The sequence below is a fragment of the Narcine bancroftii genome, chromosome 3 (assembly GCF_036971445.1).
Source record: "Narcine bancroftii isolate sNarBan1 chromosome 3, sNarBan1.hap1, whole genome shotgun sequence".
NCBI classification, from domain to species: domain Eukaryota; kingdom Metazoa; phylum Chordata; class Chondrichthyes; order Torpediniformes; family Narcinidae; genus Narcine; species Narcine bancroftii.
Window position 1 is genome coordinate 230,513,270 of NC_091471.1, and position 15,173 is coordinate 230,528,442.

Consider the following 15,173-nt stretch of genomic DNA (forward strand, 5'->3'; position numbering starts at 1 on the left):
AGGTATGGGGAGGCGAGGGAGGGGAGGGGAGGGGGAGGGAGAGAGTGGAGGGGAGGGATGGGGAGGTAGGGGAGAGAGGAGAGGGGAGAGAGGGGATGGGGAGAGGGGGAGGGATGGGGAGAGAGGGAGGGGAGAGAGGGAGGGATGGGGAGAGTGGGAGAGAGGGGAGGGGGGAAGGGAGGGATGGGGAGGGGAGGGAGGGGAGAGAGGGGGAGGGAGAGAGGGGAGGGGAGGGAGGGGAGGGGAGGGGGAGGAGAGAGGGGAGGGGAGAGTGGGGAGGGGAGGGAGGGGAGAGAGGGGAGGGGAGGGATGGGGAGGGAGGGGAGAGCGGGGAGGGGAGAGAGGGAGAGAGGGGAGGGGAGGGATGAGGAGAGAGGGGTGGGGAGGGATGGGGAGGGATGGGGAGGGGAGGGGAGGGAGAGAGGGGAGGGGAGGGTGGGAGGGATGGGGAGGGGAGGGAGGGGAGAGAGGGGGAGGGGAGTGATGGGAGGGGGAGGGGAGTGTAGGGTGGGGAGAGAGGGGGAGGGAGAGAGGGGATGGGAGGTATGGGAAGGGAGGGGAGAGAGTGTAGGGGAGAGAGTGGAGGGGAGAGAGAGAGGGAGGGGAGGGATGGAGGGGAGGGGAGGGATGGGGAGGGGAGAGAAGGGAGGGGAAGGATGGGGAGGGGAGGGGAGGGATGGGGAGGGAGGGAATGGGGAGGGAGGGGAGGGAGGGATGGGGAGGGAGGGGAGGGAGGGTGGGGAGGGAGGGGAGGGGAGGGATGGGGAGGGAGCAGATGGAGGGGAGTGGAGGGGTTGGGAGGGGAGGGAGAGAGGGGAGGGGAGGGATGGGGGGAGAGAGGGGGGAGGGATATGGGGAGGGGAGGGAGGTGAGAGAGGGGTGGGAGGCGAGAGAGGGGAGGGAGGCGAGAGAGGGGAGGGAGGCGAGAGAGGGGAGGGAGGCGAGAGAGGGGAGGGAGGCGAGAGTGGGGATGGGGAGGGAGAGAGGGGATGGGGAGGGAGGGGATGGGGAGAGAGGGGATGGGGAGGGATGGGGAGAGAGGGGGAGGGATATGGGGAGGGGAGGGAGGCGAGAGAGGGGAGGGAGGCGAGAGAGGGGAGGGAGGCGAGAGAGGGGAGGGAGGCGAGAGAGGGGAGGGAGGTGAGAGAGGGGAGGGAGGCGAGAGAGGGGAGGGAGGCGAGAGAGGGGAGGGAGGCGAGAGAGGCGAGAGTGGGGAGGGAGGCGAGAGTGGGGATGGGGAGGGAGAGAGGGGATGGGGAGGGAGGGGATGGGGAGAGAGGGGATGGGGAGAGAGGGAATGGGGTGTGTGGGGAGAGAGGGAATGGGGTGGGTGGGAGAGAGGGGATGGGAGAGAGAGGGGATGTGGTGGGGGGTGGAGAGAGGGAATGGGGTGGTGGGGGAGAGAGGGGAGGGGTGGTGGGGGAGAGCGGGGAGTGGTGGTGGGGGAGAGAGGGGTGGGGTGGTGGGGGGGAGAGAGGGGAGGGGTGGTGGGGGAGAGAGGGGAGGGGAGGGATGGGGAGAGAGGGGAGTGAGGCGAGAGAGGGGAGGGAGGCGAGAGAGGGGAGGGAGGCGAGAGAGGGGAGGGAGGCGAGAGAGGGGAGGGAGGCGAGAGTGGGGATGGGGAGGGAGAGAGGGGATGTGGAGGGAGGGGATGGGGAGGGAGGGGATGGGGAGAGAGGGGATGGGGAGAGAGGGGATCGGGAGAGAGGGAATGGGGTCTGTGGGGTGAGAGGGAATGGGGTGGGGGGGAGGGAGGGGATGGGAGAGAGAGGGGATGGGGTGGGGGAGGAGAGGGAATGGGGGGAGAGGGGATGGGGGGAGAGGTGATGGGGGAGAGGGGATGGGGTGGGGGGGAGAGGGGATGGGGGAGAGGGGATGGGGAGAGGGGATGAGGGAGAGGGGATGGGGGGAGAGGGGATGGGGGAGAGGGGATGGGGTGGGGGGGGAGAGGGGATGGGGTGGGGGTGGAGAGAGGGGAAGTATATCTTTTCCAGGCCGGGGCCGGGCTGTCAGAGCCGGGTTACCTGGTGCTGCAGGCGCCGCGGCCACTGTCACGGGCGGATCCGAGCGCTGCTGTCCCTGGAGCCGCGTCCCCACCCGTTCCGGCCGTGCGGAGCCCAGCCCGCGGCCGTAGCGAGCAGACAGCGGAGCCCCGGCGGCTCGGATGCGGCTGGTGGTGCGGGGGTGTGGACGGGCAGGGGAGGAGCGTGGTCCGGGGAGGGGGGGTAAATGGGGGAGTGAGAGAGGGGGGAGAGGGTGAGGGAGTTGAGGAAAGAGAGAGGGGGAGGGAAAGGGGGAGGAGAGTGGTTAGAAAGAGGGGGAAGGGAGGGAAAGGGGAGAGAGTCAGTGGGGAGAGAGGGTGAGGGTGAGAGGGTGAGGGTGAGAGGGTGAGGGTGAGAGAGTGGGGAGGGGAGAGAGAGAAGGGGAAAGATGGAGAGAGGAAAGAGAGGGATAAGGAAAGGAGACGAGGAGAGAAAGGGGGTGATGGGGATAGAGAGGAAAGAGGAAGAGAGAGGAGAGGAGAGGGGAGAGGAGAGAGAGAGAATGGAGAGAGGTGGTGAATGAGATGGTGACCAAGTCAGTGGGAGGGAGAGGGGAGGAGAAGAGGATACTGATGTGGAGAGACAGTTGGAGGGAAGATGGGGTTCTTGTACAGGGGTTGATTGAGATTGGGGGGGGAAGAGTGTAGAAATATGGAGTGAGTTGGGAGACAGACCACCCTTCCAGTGTGCAGAGCTCCCACTCCTCATGCAGATGTGGAAGCTACAGAGAGGGGGCAGAGGAGATTCACCAGGACGTGGCCTGGATCGGGAAACAAGTCTTTATGGGGCAAGGTTCACTGAGCTGGGACTTTTCTCTTTGGAGAGTAGAAGGAAGAAGGATGAGAGGAGACTTGATAGAGGTCGACAAGATTCTGAGAGGCGTCGATATGGTGGACAGTCAGCGCCTGTTTCCCAGGGCGGGATCGGCAAACACCAGAGGACGTGTGTACAAAGTGGAGGGAGGGAAGTTTAGGGGAGACATCAGGGGGAAATTTTTTACACAGAGAGTTGTGGGGGCCTGGAATGTCTTGTCGGGGATTGTGGTGGAGGCTGGAACATTGGAGGCATCTCTTAGTCACATGGATAGCAGAGAAATAGGGCATCACGGGGTAGGGAGGGGTTAGTATTTTTTTAAGGATAAGTGGGTCAGCTCAACATGGAGGGCCAAAGGGCATGGACTGTGCTGTCATGTTCAGTGATAGCCGCAAAGCCTCGGATTGGAAGTTCACCCAGACGATTTCTGGGGTTGTCCTTTCCACTAACGATGACATTTACTGAAAACGTGGCTGACGTGGAACACGACCAGCACAGAACAGGCCCTTCTCTCAACTCTGTTGGGCTGTGGGAATGCTGGAGGAAAATTTATGGACACAGTCTCTCTGAAGGGACATTCTTTTGCTTCTCTCTCCTGTTGTTAGTGAGCAGCGGTTCACAGCAACTCTTCGTTTGCCGAACAAAACTCTGGTTAGATCACACTTGGAGTCATGTTGTAAAAGGCCAATGGGATGCGTGTGGGGGCCGACACGGGGCTGTGGGGAGAAAGCGAGGCAGTGGGATGAGTGTGGGGACCGACACGGGGCTGTGGGGAGAGAGCGGGGCAGTGGGATCAGTGTGGGGATGGACACAGGGCTGTGGGGAGAGAGCAGGGCAGTGGGATCAATGTGGGGATAGACTTAGGCTGGGGGAAAGAGCGGAGTAGTGGGATCAGTGTGGGAACCGACACAGGGCTGTGGGGAGAGAGCGGGGCAGTGGGATCAGTGTGGGGATGGACACAGGGCTGTGGGGAGAGAGCAGGGCAGTGGGATCATTGTGGGGATAGACTTAGGCTGGGGGAAAGAGCGGAGTAGTGGGATCAGTGTGGGAACCGACACAGGGCTGTGGGGAGAGACCGGGGCAGGGGGATAAGTGTGGGGACTGAGACAGGGCTGTGGGAAGACTGAAAATTCAAGTTACAGTATGGATTTAAACCATCATAACTTTGAAAAATCTGTAGACGAACAGACTATGATTTAGATGGGGAGAAAATTGCAAATTTGGAGGTGCAAAGGGTCCTCGTGCAGGATTCCTGAAAGGTTGATGTCCAGGCTGAGTCAATGGTGAAGAAGGTGAATGTGATGTTGGGATTCATATCTAGAGAGACAGCATACAAGAGCAGGGATGTGACATTAAGACTCTATGGTGAGACCTCACGTGGATAACCGTGTACAGTTTTGGGCCCCGTATTTGCTGGCGTTGGAGGGGGTTCGGAGATTTACTGTAACGATACCAAGAAGTCTGTGAGGAACGGTTGTTGGGTCTTGGACTGTTCTCATTGGAGGACAGAAGGATGAGGGGGGAACATCATAGAGGAATGCTGAGGAACCTGGATAGAGTGGACGTGGCCAAGATATTCCCCACAATGGGGAGTCCAGCACAAGATGGCATAACATCAGGGTAAAAGGGCGTCAATTCAAAACTGAGTCAAGGAGACGTTTCTACAGCCAGAGGGGGGTGAACTTGTGGAACCTGTTGCCACAGGCGGCTGTGGGAACGAGGTCGTGGGGTGTATTTAAGGCAGAGGTGGAAAGGTATTTGATCAATCAGGACAACATGGGGAGAAGTCCAGGGAGTGAGGCTGAGTGGGAGGATGGTTAGAATAGTGGAGCAGAATTGATGGGCCGATTGGCCTACTTCTGCTCCTAAATCTTGCACTCTTTGGAACCATAGAACATTGCAGCACAAAAACAGGCCCCTTTCAGCCCTTCTAGTCTGTGCCAAACCATTCTCCTGCCCCGTCCCACTGACCTGTACCTAGTCAATATCCTTCCGTACCCCTCCCATCCATGTTCCCGTCCAAATTCCTCTTCAATGTTAACATTGAGCCCACATTCACCACCTCAGCTCAACGTGGCCTGCAGGTGGTCGTGGAACCGTTCAACCACTCCATTTTTGACTGGGCATGGTAGGCTGTCATATGGTGGACCCGGCTGCCGTAGAATTTCGCCAGGTTGGACCAGAGGGAGGAGGTGAACTGCGACCCTCGGTCCGATGTGATGTTGGTTGGGACTCCGAAACACTTGACCTAGGTGCTGCCATGGGCACCTCCTCTGGCCAGAGGGTGAATCTGTCGATGGTCGTGAACAGGTACCTCACTATGTCGATGTGGACATGTTTGAACCTACGTTGCACCTTCTCAAAAGTCTGTAGGGAGGCTTTGGTGTGCCGGAGTGGCTTGGCGCGCTGGCACTTTAAGCAGGTTCGAGCCCACGGGGTAATGTCTCGGCGGAGTCCATGCCACACAAACTTGTCCGAGGGCGTGGACCTTATGGAAGGGTGTGATAAACAATATATCTGGTCGAAAACCCGCCATCACCAGGTCACAGGTAGGATCGGCCTTAGGGACTTGGTGGAGATGTTGCACAGCAGGGTTGGTTTTCCTGGTGCGGGGAAGATGTCTCTCACCTTCAGGCTGGTGATGGCTGTCCGGTACACCTGGATGTTTGCATCCTCCCTCTGGTCCTTGGTGAGCTGGGCGATGTCGAGCCCTCTGCAGGTTACAGCGACAGCGGGCTGGGACAGGGCATCTGCTACTATGTTGGCCTTGCTGGTGACCTGGCGGATATCCGTGGTGAATTCCGATTTGTAGGAGAGGTGCTGCTGTTGTCTTGCTGACCACAGGTCCGAGACCTTGCTCAACGCTTAGGTCAATGGTTTGTGGTCTGTGTAGATGGTGAACGCTCTCCCCTTTAGCATATAGCGGAAGTGTCCTATCGCCAGGTACAAGGCTGGAGGTGCTTACTGAAGAAGGTGAGAGGTTGCCAGGGCTCTTCGGCTAGCACCCTGCCCTCCACTCTGTCTGAAGCATCTGTTGTGAGGGCCGGGGGGAGGTGGGATCCGGGTGTGCCAGTACCGTGGCCTTCGCCAGTGCTGACATGGTGGCAAGGAAAGCCTCCATGTTGCGTCTTGTCACTGAGTTTGACGAGGCTGAACAAGGTCTGCATGAGGGTGGCCGCTCCCGAGAGGAAGCGATGGGAGAAGCTGATCATCCCCAGGAACTCCTATACTCCTTTGGTCGTGCTCAGCCTGGGGGAGTTCTGGATGGCTTCCACCTTGTCGGGTAGAGGTGTGGTTCCCTCTGGGATGATGCAGTGCCCCAGGAAGTCTATTGTCTGCAGGCCAAAGTGGTACTTGCCCGGGTTCACCATGAGCCTGAACTGCTGCAGTCTGTCAAACAGGAGGGGGAAGTGCATCCTCTGGGTGTTGGCGCTAGGGCTGGTGATGAGAATGTTGTCTAGATAAATGAAGATGATGTTGAGGTCCCTGCTGAGCATGTCCATTAGCCAGTGGAATGTCTGGGCTGCATTCTTATGAATTCAAAGAGGCTGAAGGGTGTGATGATGGCCATCTTCTGGATGTCGCTGGGGTGTACTGAGATTTGGTGGCACCCCTTCACTAGGTCCACCTTGGAGAATACCCTGCAGCCTCATGGCAAAATCCTGGACATGTGGGATGGGTTACCTGTCTGGGACGGTCGCCTCATTTAGACCTTGGTAGTCGCTGCACCGGCACCAACCACCAGACGTCTTCTGCACCATGTGGAGCAGGAGGCCCACGGTCTGTTGGAACGGCGGAGAATCCCCAACTCCTCCATGGTGGTGAACTCAGCCTTGGCTTACTGGAGCTTGTCTTGCGGGAGGTGCTGGGCTCGTGCATCGGGAGGGGTGGCGGTCTCTATGTGGTGCTCCACGCCACCTGGCGGGTTGCAGTCGTGGAAGTTCAGTGCCAATAAAGCCAGGTATTTGGCCAGTAGGGAGGCGCACTCATCTTGGCCCAGGGCAAGGATTCCCAATGGCAGGAAAGAGCGCCTCCACAAGGTGAGGGGGAAAGACTGGAACACTATGGCGTTTACTAACTGGCATCTTGTCATGTCCACCAGCAGTTCGTGAGCACGGAGGAAATCCCAAAGAAGCGCCTGTCCCATGGGCCGCTATGGTGCATTCCCACTGGAAAACAGCGTCTGCAATGTGGATGGTGACCAGGCGGGTCCCGTATCTAGGAATGGAGGAGCTGTTGGACACTTGCAGGGGAATGCCTTTGGTGTTGTGTCTTGCCTAAAAGTACGTGGGTGGGATAAAGCTGATCTCCACGCCCGTGTCAACGAGGAAGCCCCTCTTGGTCCTCTGGACTCTAAGATAGAGTAGGCCTTTCAGTGTGCCAACTGCTGAGGCCACTATTGGTGGCAGGCCTGCCCGTTTCCCATCGTTGTATTGGTTTTGGTGGTGGGGTATAAGCAGAGTGGGGAGGGGGGGTGAATCGGCAGAGGTAGAAACAATACTTCTTGTTCTGCTCCGCCAAGTGCTGCTGGGCCGCGGCTACCCCTGGTGTCTCTGGTGGGCTGGCCGATCACATAGATCTGTTGATTGTGGAGGGAACTCTGCTATGGTGTATGGAAAAGTCTGCCTGCTTCCTTGGCTATGAGGTGCGGGGTGCTGAAGTCCATGTCTGAAACTGCCGAGGATATGTGCACTGGTAGTTTCGAGAGGAGTAGGGCCTTGAACTGGAAATGGTCTGTCTGCCAGGGCCACTATCTCGTGCATTAGCTCGGAGGGGTTTCTGTCTCCCAGGCCCTGCATGTTGAGGATGCGTATGGCGTGCTCTTGCCGGTCGAGGAGGAAATGTTGGGACTGCTTATACTTGCACTCCATCGGTGGGTTTTCCTGGAAGGAGCTAACTTTGGCAGCTGTGTGAGTCCGGGGTGCTGGTGTCCTCTGAAACAATTCCCCTGATGTGGAACTGGGACAGGGGATTCAACTAGTTGCTGCATTCTCATGCAATCGATGCTGGTTCCGAAACGTTGGAACCATGGGGGTTAGCGACGACTACGGCTGCGCTACCGAGTAAAGAGACATCCACGCGACGCGAGGGTGAGCTGAGGACTGACTTTACTGGTTCGAATTCGCCGCGTCTCCACGCTGGCCCCCCACTTCCAATGACGTACCCACTGCCTTCCGGAAGTGGCGTCATCGCGTGGCGACATCACTCCCCAGCTGGCAGGCTGCTGCGTAGAAGCAGAGGGCTCTGTAGCCCGCATGTGGCACTAGGTGCGGGCTCCTTCTTGTCAGTAAAGGGGAGCCTGTGCCATCTTGGACCAGCCGCGTGTTGCGGCAATTCAGCCTGTTTACTCGCACAGTCGCTCGGCGCAAGGTGTTACATTTTGGTGGGAATAATCACCAAAGGTCAGACACATTAAATGGTGGAGAATCGAGGAGTCCAGCAGAACAAAGGGATTTAGGAATCCTGGTACATAATTCCCTGAAAGTGGAGTCACACGCAGATCGAGTGGTGAGGAAAGCTTTTGGTACGTTGGCCTTCATAAATCAGGGTACAGGAGTTGGGATGTTATGTTGAAGTTGTATAAGGCATTGGTGAGGACAAATTTGGAACTTTGTGTGCAGTTTTGGTCGTTGAATTACAGGAAGGATATAAACAGAACAGAGAGAGTGCAGAGGAGGTTTATGAGAATGTGACCAGGTTTGCAGGATTTGAGTTATAGGGAAAGGTTAAACAGGCTGGGACTTTATTCCCTGGAGTGTAGAAGAATGAGGGGAGATTTGATTATGAGGGGGTCGGACAGGGTCAATGAGGACAGTTTTTTTTCCACTGAGAGTGGGGGAGATTCAACAAGAGGATGTGGATTAAGATTGAAGGGGGAAAGTTTAGGGGAAACATGAGAGGGAATTTCTTCACTCAGGGGGCGGTGGGTGTGGGGAATGAGTTTTCAGCCCAAAGTGGTCGATGTGGGCTCAATTTTAATACTGAAGGAAAGATTGGGTAGGGATGTAGACGAGGGGACATAGAAGGATATGGGGTGGGCGCGTGTCCATGGGATGAGGTGGGAGGTGTTTGGCATGGACTAGATGGGCCGAACTGGCCTGTTTCTGTGCTGTACTGGTTATATGACTCTCAAAATCTGGTTGACATCTATCAAGTCTCCTCTCATCCTTCTATGCTCCAAAGAGAAAAGTCCCACCTCTGTGAACCTTGCCTCATAAAGACTTGTTTCCCAATCCAGGCAACGTCCTGGTGAATCTCCTCTACCACCCCACCCCCCCCCCAACCTAATCTCCATAGCTTCCACATCCTTCCTGTAATGAGGTGACCAGAACTGAACACTATTCTTCAAGTAGGGGCTCACCAGAGATTTGTAGAGTTGTAATGTGACCTCTTGACTCCTGAACTCAATCCGACTAATAAATCCCAGTGTCCCACAGGCATTCTTAACAATCCTACCAACCTGCACAGCGACCTTGAAGGATGGAGGGATCTGGACCCCAAGGTCCCTCTGTTTATCCACAGTAACCGACCATGAACCCTGGACTCAGCCTCCTGGTTTGTCCAAAATCCATCACCTCACCCTTGACCGGATTGAATCCATCAGCCAATTTCCTGCCCAACTCTGCCTCCTGTTGATATACTCTTCTAACCTATGACAACCTTCAACTCCATCCACACCCTCCTTCAACCTTCGTGTTATCTGCAAACTCACCGACCCATCCATCCGCCTCTTCATGCCGGTCATTTATAAAAATCACAGAGAGTAGGGAGTCCCAGAACAGATCCCTGCGGCCCCTCCACTAATCACTGACCTCCAAGCAGAAAACTTTCCTTCCACCACTACTCTCTGCTTTCTTCCTAAAATACAATGTTTATCCACACATGTAAGATTCTGGGAATGGAAGAGTTGTCATACGTGGAGCGTTTGACAGCTCTCGGCCTGTACTCGTTGGAATTGAGAGGGATGAGGGCAGAGAATCTCATTGAAGCATTTTGAACATTGAAAGGCACGGACAGAGTAGATGTAGAAAGGTTGTTTCCCCATGGTGGGAGAATCTGGGACCAGAGGGCACAACCTCTGGACTAAAGTGCATCCACTTAGATCAGAGCTGCGGAGGAATTTCTTCAGCTGGAGGGCGGTGAATCTGTGGCCATGAGTAGTTGTGGAGGCTGGATCATTGGGGATATTTAAGGCAGAGATTGACAGGTTCTTGATGAGCCAAGGCATCAAAGGTTATGGGGAGAAGGGAGGGCAGTGAGGCTGAATAGATCAGCTCAATTAAATGGCGGGGCAGGCTCGATGGGCTGAATGGCCTCTATGCCCATAAGACATGAACAAGAAGCCTTCAACCCACTTTGGGACCCCCCCCCATCTTGCCCTCAGCAAATTCCGGATCCGATACCCAGTCCCCACAAGCCGATCGCCAGCAGCCCTTGTGGGATCCCGTCCACAAGTCACCCACAGCCTGTGCGCTTTCCCCCAGAATCTAAGCCCTTTGTTGCGCCGCTGCGTGGGGGTGGGTGTATAAGGGGAGGTTCCTGTGGGGTCATCTCCTCTGCTTCTCCTCAATGGGGTGGGGGAGGGGGGGCGTCCCTGTTATCTGGTGCCCTGCACCACTCTGTTATCCCTTGAAGACTGTGATCCCCCGGGGTCGCAGGATTTAAACATTAAAACAAGCCATTTAACACCTGTACGGAGCTGGCAGCATCAAGTTCAGGCAGTTGGACCATGCGGAGCACCGCAGTGTCTCCACTCTCCTGGGTCTGTCAATTTTTTTTCATACACATGCGCGCACTCATTCATGTGCACACACAAACATGCATGCGCGCGCACACACAAACACACACAAACACGTCCAGATGCACTCATGCACACAAATCCAAGCACGCACACAAAAAACATGCATACATACTCACAAATGCACATATATGCACACACATACACACGCACACACATGTCAACCACCGAGATGAGACGAGACAAGAATGTTCCAGATGTCATTTATTCCACTGGAGCTCCATAAATTTCTCTGGGAGTCCCTTGAGCACCCATGGGTGTTTTGGGTCGGGTGGGTAGGGAGATCTCAAACACTCCCTCCCCCTCTCCAGTCCAAGAATGCCCTAGACACAAGCTCCCACCCTGAACGATTTCAGTGCCGCACTTGGGAACCACACGAGCTACGTTTAAATATACACGTGTATATATATATATAATAGAGAGTGTGTGTGTGTGTGTGTGTGTGTGTGTGTGTGTGTGTGTGTGTGTGTGTGTGTGTGTGTGTGAGAGAGAATGAGTGTGAGTGAGTGTGTGATTGTACAAGTGTGTGTGTACGCGTATGTGTGTGAGAGTGAGTGTGTGTACATGTGAGTGTGTGTGAGCGTACGTGTGTGTACAAATGTGTGTGTACGAGTGTGTGTGAGTGAGTGTGAGAGAGTGAGTGTGTGTGTGTGTGTGTGTGTACATGTGTGTGGGTTTGCATACAAAAGGCGCATGAAGTCAACATCGCCCCTACACCTTCCCCATTCCCTCACCCCCACCCAACGCCTCCCCTCACACACCCAACCCCTCCCGCACCCCACTAACATCCCATGTCTGATTTTAGATGTGATTGAGGGGTCAAGACAGATTTTTAGCATCTCCCTCTCCCTGGATACAACTCCCCCCCCCTCACCTCCTCACTCTCCCCCTCCTCACCTACCCCTCTTGCTCTCTCCATCCCTCCTCACCTCTGCCCTCGCTATCCCCCTCCTTCTGCCCAGATACATCTCCTTCACCTCCCCCATTCTCCCCTCCTTACCTACCCCTCACTCTCCCACTCCCTCCTCCCAACCCCCCTCAATCTCCTCCCTCCACCCTCTGCCCATTACTCCTCCAGCCCTCTCATTCCCCCTCACCCTCTCACCTTCCACTCGGACCAAAATATAAAGCTGTAAACACCCCTCCCCTCGCCCCACAGCCCTGTCACCTAGACCCTCAGCAGTGGGGAGCGACTGTTTACCCCACTCTGAGGAAGGGCACAATCACCCCCTCTACCCCCACAAAACCCCCAACCTCCCGCACCTCCAGGGATTGAGGCCAAACCACCACTCCTCCTCACTCCTCTGCTCTCAGACCCTGACCTCTAGTATGGGTGTATCTGAGAGAGGGGGAGAGTGGGCTTCACTCTGAGACCCACCCTGGGAGTGTGTGACGGGACGGGTGAAGAGGGAACTTCACGCTGTGCCCCACCCCGGGAATGTGAGATGGGACAAGAGCTTCTCTCTGTGTCCCAACCCAGGAGTGTGTGACGGGACAGGGGAGAAGGGGCTTCACTCTCCCACCCTGGGAGCGTGTGACGGGACAGGGGGAGAGGGGGCTTCACTCTGTGTTCCACCACAGGAGTGTGTGACGGGTGGGGGGAGGGAGCTTCACTCTCTGTCCCAACCCGGGAGTGTGTGATGGGACAGGGGGAGAGGAAGCTTCACTCTGTGTCCCAACACAGGAGTGTGTGATGGGACAGGGGGAGAGGGAGCTTCACTCTGTGTCCCACCTCAGGAGTGTGTGATGGGACAGGGGGAGAGGGAGCTTCATTCTGTGTCCCACCTCAGGAGTGTGTGATGGGACGGGGGGAGGGGAACAGAGCTTCACTCTGTGTCCCACCTCAGGAGTGTGTGATGGGACAGGGGGAGAGGGAGCTTCATTCTGTGTCCCACCTCAGGAGTGTGTGATGGGACGGGGGGAGGGGAACAGAGCTTCACTCTGTGTCCCACCCCGGGAGTTTGTGACGGGACGGGGGGAGGGACGGCTTCACTCTGCAACCCACTCAGCATGGAGAGGTGCAGTAACGGCCCCTGTCACAGCGAACCGCTGGAGGAAAACTCTCGTTCAGCTGAATGGAGAACTCGGAAGAGATATCGGACTCGCTGCGGCCTCTCATCCAGAGTTCCGGCTGCAGGAACTGAGCGGAGAACTGGGAGGAGTCGCTGAGGCGTGGGTGGTAGAGAGCTGGGTGCGGTCGGTACACCTCTTCCTCTGTGTATCTCTTCATAAATAGGTAGATGGACATCACGCCTGCCCCCTGCAATCAGAGAGACCACCAGTGGTGAGGGTGCTCTGCAGGGGGTGAGGGAGCTCCACAGAAGGATAAGGGAGCTCCACGGGAGGGTGAGGGAGCTCTGTGGAGGGTGAGGGAGCTCTGGTGGAGGGTGAAGGAGCTCCGCTGGAGGGTGAGGGAGATCCACGGAGGATGGGAGAGTTCATGGGGTAAGGGAGGTTTCGCATAGGGGTCACGGACTTAGGAGGGGTTATGGAGAGGTTGCGCAGGGTGAGGGAGCTCCTTGGAGGGTGGGAAGGTTCACGGGGTGAGGTTGGAGGTGACACAAAGGGGTCATGGACTTAGGAGGGGTCACAGAGGGATCATGGAGAGTTCACGAGGGATCTCAGATGTAGGAGGGGTTGTGGAGAGATCACGGAGGGGTCACAGATGTGGATCAGGGAGGAATCACGAATGTAGGAGGGGTCACGGATGTACAAATGGACATGGAGGAGTAACAGACGTACGAATGGACATGGAGGGGTCACGGACGTAGGAGGGGTCATGGATACAAGAACGGGCATGGAGGGGGTCACAGACGTAGGAGGAGTCATGAAGGGGTCAGGAACATAGGAGGGGTCACGGATGTACGAATGGACATGGAGGGGTCACGGACGTAGGAGGGGTCATGAAGGGGTCATGAAGGGGTCAGGAACATAGGAGGGGTCAGGGACGTAAGAAAAGGCATGGAGGGGTCATGGACGTTGGAGGGGTCACAAAGGGGTCATGGATATAGGAAGTGTCACAGAAGCATCACAGAGGAAAGGGTCTCGGAAACGGAGGGGTCCCAGAGGAGTTGCAGACACCCCCCACCTTTAGTGCTCACCTCCTTGAGAAGGAAGGAGGAGGCAGCGAAAGCGAACGACCATCCGTAATGATACTGGAAATAATGTTCAGGTCCTCGGGGTCGATTCATCACCTCGTCGTTGATGCTGGAGATGTAGAGGACCAGCCCGACAACCAGGCTCAGTCCTGGGGGGGGGGGGGGGGGGGTCAGAGGCAGAGAGAGGTCAGGTGGGGGTCAGAAGACAGACAGGGGACAGAGAGGATTCAGTGAGGGGACAGAGAGGTCAGAGGGATTATAGGGGTTCATAGGGCAGAGAGAGGTTAGACAGGGGTCATTGAGAGGTTAGGGGTCAGACGGGTGGAGAGGGGTCAGATAAGCATCCAAGAGGGGTCAGAGAGGTGTCAGAGGTACATCAGTTAAGGGTCAGATAGGTCAGAAGCATCATACAGGGGTCAGAGGGTTCAGGGAGGTCAGACAGTTTATAAAGGGGATGGATAGACGTCAGATAGGTGAGACAAGGGTCAGAGAGGTGATATACAAGGGTTGGAAAGGGGTCAGAGAGGACAGACGGGTGAAAGAGGGATCAGAGGGGTTGGAGGGCAGTTGGAGAGAGGTCAGGGGGCAGAGTGTGGTCAGGGAGAGATTGGAGGGAGAGGTCGGAGAGAGGAAAGTGGGTAGAGGGGTGGAGAGATAGGTCAGAGAAGGGTCAGAGGAGAATCACCTCCCTCCATCCTCCCCTGTCCTCCCTCTCTCCCCCTCCATTCCCATCCCCTTTCCCTCTCCGCCTCCCTCTCTCCACCCTTTCTCCCTCACCTCATCTCCCCCTCTCTCCCTACCTCCCTCTCGTCTCTCATCTAACCCCTCTCTCCCCCTCCCTTCTTTCTCCCTCTCCCCCTCGCTCCCCTTCTCCCCCCATCCCCTCTCTCTCCATCCTCTCTTCCCACTCTCTCCTCCTCCTCTGCCCCCTCTCCCCTTTTCTCATCTTCCCTCCTATCACCTCTCTCCTCCCTCTCACCCACCCTCTCACCTTTCTCTCCCCCCCTCTCTCTACCCCCTTTCTTACCCTCTTCCTCTCTCTTACCACTCTCTCAACTCCCTTTCTCCCCTCTCTCCCTTCTCTCCAGTTACCCCTCTCTCCTCTTCCTCCAGTTCCCCCTCACTCTTACCCCTCTCTCCACCTCTTTCCCCCCTCTCTCCACCCCCTTGCCCCCCTCTTTCTTACCCTATCTCCCCTCTCTCCCATTCCCCCCTCCTCTTTCTCCCCCTCTCTCCCCTGTTCTTGCTCTCTCCCCACTTTCTCCCCCTCTCTCCCCACTTTAGACACCCTCTATCCCCTGTTCCCCCATCTCTTCTCCTCACTTACCTCTCTCCTTTCCCTCTCTCCCCCTCCATCTCGGCCCTACCCTCTCGCTCTTCCCTACCTCTACCCCCTCCACTCCCTCTCTCTCCTTCCTGTCT

The 15,173-nt window shown here is 56.8% G+C and overlaps 2 protein-coding genes across 2 annotated transcripts in view; both read right to left on the reverse strand.

Moving 5' to 3' along the window:
• The window catches only part of LOC138756404 (voltage-dependent calcium channel gamma-8 subunit-like), a 73,482-nt gene extending 70,989 nt beyond the window's left edge, over positions 1-2,493 (reverse strand). Inside the window, exon 1 of the mRNA XM_069922897.1 lies at positions 2,025-2,493. The gene's annotated coding sequence lies outside the window, so the exon portion shown is untranslated. The remainder of the gene's footprint in view (positions 1-2,024) is intronic.
• Positions 2,494-11,894: 9,401 nt separating this feature from the next.
• The window catches only part of LOC138756764 (protein kinase C alpha type-like), a 97,400-nt gene continuing 94,121 nt past the window's right edge, over positions 11,895-15,173 (reverse strand). The window contains exons 20-21 of the mRNA XM_069923149.1: positions 13,755-13,900; positions 11,895-12,913 (exon numbers count right to left, since the gene is read on the reverse strand). Of these exons, the coding sequence (XP_069779250.1) occupies positions 12,659-12,913; positions 13,755-13,900 (401 nt within the window). The 3' untranslated portion in view covers positions 11,895-12,658. The remainder of the gene's footprint in view (positions 12,914-13,754; positions 13,901-15,173) is intronic.